This window comes from Microtus oregoni, unplaced genomic scaffold (genome assembly GCF_018167655.1).
Source record: "Microtus oregoni isolate MIOR12 unplaced genomic scaffold, Mior012 000025F_ref0000491, whole genome shotgun sequence".
Classification (NCBI taxonomy): domain Eukaryota; kingdom Metazoa; phylum Chordata; class Mammalia; order Rodentia; family Cricetidae; genus Microtus; species Microtus oregoni.
Window position 1 is genome coordinate 7,770,638 of NW_024543084.1, and position 5,479 is coordinate 7,776,116.

The 5,479-nt window shown below is 49.8% G+C and overlaps 1 protein-coding gene across 1 annotated transcript; it reads left to right on the plus strand.

Moving 5' to 3' along the window:
- Positions 1-1,061: 1,061 nt before the first annotated feature.
- Il1f10 (interleukin 1 family member 10) lies at positions 1,062-3,699 on the plus strand. Its single transcript, XM_041674117.1, has 4 exons — positions 1,062-1,093; positions 2,686-2,771; positions 3,079-3,206; positions 3,487-3,699. Exons 1-4 carry the CDS (start codon positions 1,062-1,064, stop codon positions 3,697-3,699), a joined length of 459 nt encoding a protein of 152 aa, XP_041530051.1.
- The last annotated feature ends 1,780 nt before the right edge of the window (positions 3,700-5,479 follow it).

Genomic DNA, 5,479 nt, shown 5'->3' on the forward strand with positions numbered 1-5,479 from the left:
ATCCACTTGGGCTACAGTCCCATTTCTTATAATAGCAGACCACGGATCTCAGTGACACCGTGGTTGTCTGAATGCTGTCACCAGCATCAGTCTCGTCTTCCTTACCTGCCTCCCTCAGTATCACTTCTTCCATCCCCAAGTCCCGTGTCTTCCCGCATTCTTCTATCTCATTTTCTACTCTCTTACATAAAGATTTCTTTCTTTATCCCCCTTTCTGCCCAGGATGAATGAGATCTACTCAGTAGGACCAGACACCCCTGCATTTACTCTTAGGAGCTGTTCTCCTACTATAGTCTGTCTTGAGTTTCTTGTGTGCTGTTCTGGATTGGACTTTCTGGGTGATCACTTTAGGGAGGAGCTCTAGGCTAGGATACTCCTCCAGGAAGGAACACAGTCCTGGGAAGCTTTGTGGCTTAGAGTTTCTGTAGGTCACTCTCTTCAAGTCAGGGCACTCATTTTCAAAGCTCATTTCAAAATCTCTATATGTCTATCCTGTTCTGATTTTCACCTGGAAGAAAAAAGAGAGGGAGGTGTGTGGACCAACTCCACACACATGGCAGCAGTCCCCAGTCCCAGGAACGATGCTTCCTAACCTTAGACCCTGCCTGTTCTCCCCAGCTAAGGGGTTCTCTCCTATGCTAAGTGTCTTACACCCTGCTGGGTAAGGAGGACAGAGCAGGGTGACCATCCGGCCAGGCTGGGAAATGGGACTGAATCTGCCCTGAGATTATCCCCTATCTGTGGGAAAACCCACCTCTCAGCCTGGGAAGTGTGGTGGTAGGCTCTTTAGGTGAATCGGCTCTTTAGAATCTCAGCAGAGGCTCACACCTCTGTTGACTAAACTTGATCTAATGGCCAGGAATTAGGAAAAGGCAGAGCAGCCTAGAACTGGGAGGGCTGGGGAAACCTTGGAGGATTCTGCAATGCCTACAGGATGGGAGCAGCTTGTGGCTGAGTATCTCTGAGTCCCAGCATGGCTGCCCCCAAGTACACACTGCTACTCTTCTGACAGCCTGTGTCTTCTTTTCCCCAGTGAAGACCAGACACTCCCAGCAGCAGGAATGTGTTCCCTTCCCATGGCAAGATACTACATGTAAGTAATTTAGGTGATTTCTCAATCAAGGGGTCTGGGAAAACACATAAGAAGGGAAAGGGCTGAGTTAAAGGATGAAGCTCCTTCTGGACACACACACACACACACACACACACAAACCCTTAAGCATTGAATTGAACTCAAGCATTGAATTGAAGCAAGAACTGAACTCTTCATTTTTGCCCAAAACGACAGCCCTCTTTCCTGATAGCAGACTAAGAACTTTGTCAAGAGAGTATTACTAAGTCCATTTTACAGATCTGGAAATTGCAGCTCCAAGAGGTTGTAGAACTTTCCTCATGTTATACAACCACTCAAAAGCAGGAAGTGAGGTCAGACGCTGTGTTCTCTGAACTGGCATATCTGACACTTAGAAAGCTCAGACAATCTTGAGTCCCAAAGGCAGCATCTTTACGGTGACCTTAACTGATACCTGGAAAGAAGAAGAAGAAGAAGAAGAAGAAGAAGAAGAAGAAGAAGAAGAAGAAGAAGAAGAAGAAGGGGGAGGGGGAGGGGGAGGGGGAGGGGAGGGGGAGGGGGAAGAGTTTCTCTATAGCACTGGCTAGCCTGGAACTTGCTATGTACATCCGGGGCGACCTCGAACTCACAGAGCTCTGCTCACCTCTGTCTCCCAAGTGCTGAATTCAAGTATTTACCACCACACTGCTTCCTTGACAATAACTTAGTGGTGTCTAAGCTTCCAGGAGGTAAACTGTCACGTCCCAGCTCCCAAAGGCTGAGAAGACTGCCAGTTGGCAAGATCTTCGCAGACCTTTGATCTTAATGTACAAATGAGCCTGCTTTAAACACAGCAGGTGAGCTGTTTCTAAACAGCCATTACCAACTGTTGCAGAGTCAGACCAGGCTCCTGGAGGTGGTGGCGCTGGTCCAAGGTATTGGGAGCTCCCTGGGCTCTGAGAGCAATTGATGGGCATCTCTGAAACCAGCCTGGCAACTAGGCTAATAACAGGCATGGTTTTGATGTTTCGCATGCACGACAGTTTCTCCCAGCTTCCCTGATGCATACTTACCCTCCCAGGCAGGTCATTAGATCCACAGCCATCCCCAGTGACTAATCAGGCCCTGATCTAGTTCTGCTTCGACCTCCTAGATTCAGTCCACCCAGAGTGTACCTCACCATGGCCAGAGTGGGGTGAGCGTCTACTGACATAGACTTTGTTCCCAGAGTTCTCTCTTTTATTTTTAAGTTTACAAAGCAAATCACACGTATTGCATCCTCAGTCTCTTCATTACTGAGTGGTTCCAAAGCTGGGATAGGCTCCAAATCCCACTGTGTCCCCGGGATACCTGAGTCTCAAAGCAAGTACTCAGACAGCGGTGAAAACATCTCTATCTCTTCATGAGAAACTGGCCACTGTCACTCCCGAGAGCCTCTGACATTTATGAGCCTAGGAAACCTGCTCTTGCTCTGGCGTGGAGACTGCTTCTGCCCTTACGGGAACAGCGTCCCCACTCCTCTCCGGAAACAGAGAATTCACCAAAGGCTCAGTGTGGTGGCCCAGAGCCCAGGGATTGGAAGACACAAGGATCTCTGGCAGCAGCAGCTCATTAACCTTGCCCTCCTATTTCAGAATCAAAGACGCGCATCAAAAGGTTTTGTACACACGGAATGGCCAGCTCCTGGTGGGAGACCCTGATTCAGAGAACTGCAGTGCAGGTGAGCATCCGGGGGCCTCTCTCCCGGGACCCTCCCAATCTCCATATTACAGACCCTCGATTCTTTTCCTCTCTCATGTCTTTAGAGACATGAGAATGCTGCCCCCATGATAATGAGAAGAGGTGAAAGGCAGCTTCAGCCTATCCAGGAGAGTTCCATTCACCCTGCAGTCTCCATGCAGAAACAGGCCAGGTGTGCCCAGGCACAGCTGCTCCTTGCTAAGCCATATCTTGCTTAAAAAAAAAAAAAAAAACACTTCCACCTGGGGTCCCTTTACTGCCTGACTCGCATTCTGTCTTACCCCCAGAGAAGATCTGTATCCTTCCTAACCGAGGCCTGGACCGCTCCAAGGTGCCCATCTTCCTGGGGATCCAGGGAGGAAGTTGCTGCCTGGCATGTGTTGGGACAAGAGAGGGCCCTTCCCTGAAGCTGGAGGTGAGAGACCCCTCCTCATCCTGAAGGACACGGTCAGCCTTGCCCAGGCTGTCAGACTGCAAATGCATCTTTGCACCAGAATGTCCCCTCTCTTGCCCCCTATCTCTCTTTGCCTCCAGGGAGGGAATTCTCACCTTTTGGGATCTTTGGAAGGAATGGAAGGAACGTCCCTGGGTCAAACTCTTTCCTATTGAGTCCTTTGGCTAAGTTTCTGAGGTATCAAGGGCTGACATCCAATCAGAATCATCTCACCTCGTAGCTGTCTCTCTTTTCCCCACAGGATGTGAGCATCGAGGACCTATACAAAGGCGGCGAGCAAACCACCCGCTTCACCTTCTTCCAGAGAAGCTTGGGCTCTGCGTTCAGGCTCGAGGCTGCTGCTTTCCCTGGCTGGTTCCTGTGTGGCCCAGTTGAGCCCCAGCAGCCAGTACAGCTTACCAAAGAGACTGACCCCTCTACCCGTACTGAGTTCTACTTTGAACAGAGTCGGTAAGCGGGCGGGACTACCCAGGCCTAGTGCCCGCAAACGGAGCCCATCTTCCTCAGAGTCTGTGGAAGGCAGAACAATCGTCTACAAAGACGTCTACGTCTTAATCCCCAGAATCTGTAACGATGTTACATTAAAAGGCAAAAAGGGGCTTTTCCTCCATGGTTCATTTGGGCCCAATGAAATCATATGAGGCCTCATGAGAAGGGAGGAGTCGGAGAGAGACTGCGGTAAACTTTGCTGTTAAATTTGAGGACAGAGTAGGGACCTGTGATGATGAATGAGAGAGATTTCTAGAAACTGGAGAAGGCAGGAATGCTCCTGACACGGATTTCAGATTTTTTTGGCCTCCAGAATTGTAATATAATATACTTCCATTGTTTCGAGCCACCGAGTTTGCGATGGTTTATTGACACAGGCATAGTAAGACTTGTGTTTCACACGCAATTCAAGGGGCAAAGGTGCCTGGTGATTTCTTGGAAAGACACCCACAGATTTTCTTGGATGTTGAGTCCAGGGTCTAGTGGAGTCCCTGTCTTAAGGGGAGGTCACACCCCAGGAAATCAAGCTGGACTCTTCTGAACATTTATAGTTGCACCCTTTGTCCAAGGGCCCCAGCAATTTTTCATTTCATCGAAACTGTGTCCCTGCTCTAGTATGACATTATCCTGTCCCCCATGTCCCTGATCCAGCACGACTCTATCCAGCCTGTACTATGCCGGCTCAGTGACAGGTGAGCTGCTGGCCCTCTTCTGTGACACCAGTGTCTAGAGCAAAGTGCTGGAACACAGAAGGTATTGGGTGCAAATTCTTGACTGGGACGATGAATATGAGGTTCTGGATAGACACTCAGGATATGACCCAAGGAGAGCGCAGTGCCAGGCAGACTGGGGAGGAGAGCTGCCCGCGAAGCGCAGAGCTGCACCAAGGGACATCCAACCCTGGACTCAAAGAAAAGAAAAAACTTCCTGTGGATGAACAGGGGGGCAAGCACTCTATGTAGAACCAACAATTCAGGAAGGTGTGATGGAGGAGAGCCCCGGGCACGTCTGGGGCATGGTGTGTCATCCATGTGGCTGGAACCCAAGGCTTGCGGTTGAGGAGTTGCTGAAAATTAAAGCAGGAAGATGGGCGGGGTCCGATTGCAAATGGCTCGCCAAGGAGTTTGGGCCCTCTCTGGGAGCTGACCTAGATGCCACCGGAGCCTCCATTCAGCCCTGCATTCTCACCACGTACTCAGAGGTCAGTTTCTGTGCTCTGGCTCCCTGGTAGCCTGACCCTGCTTCACCCTCCCACAGTGGCATATCTCCTTCGGCTACGAGCTAGGAGATAAACTTGGGCACATAAGTTTAGGCGTGTTAGAGTTTATCTGAGTTATTCCATGAGTCAGGCAGCACCAGTGACGAGTTGTTCAGGGCTTTACCAAGGGGGGCTTACTGGAGGGTGGGGAGAACACTTTCAGAAGGCGTTCTCGAAACAAGGGGAAGAAAAGTTTGATTGCTTAAAGTGGAAAGTCCCAGCTTAAATGTTAGTCAGGAGTTTCTAATTGTTCGAGCGGCTAATTAGAGGTTACTTGGCAGTTTCTGTTTAGTTAATCTAAGTTTCATTTTCTTAGACTATGCCTATTCTCCGAGCTGCCCCTTGGTGTGATGAAGTAGGAACTCAAGACTTAGAATAGCCCTGGTTAATCGTTTGAAGAATGATCCCTCCTTTTTGTTGGCCTCCTCTTGTGATCTGTGCCCATGGGACACCCAGGCACATCAGCAGCCCCAGCAGAATCACATTC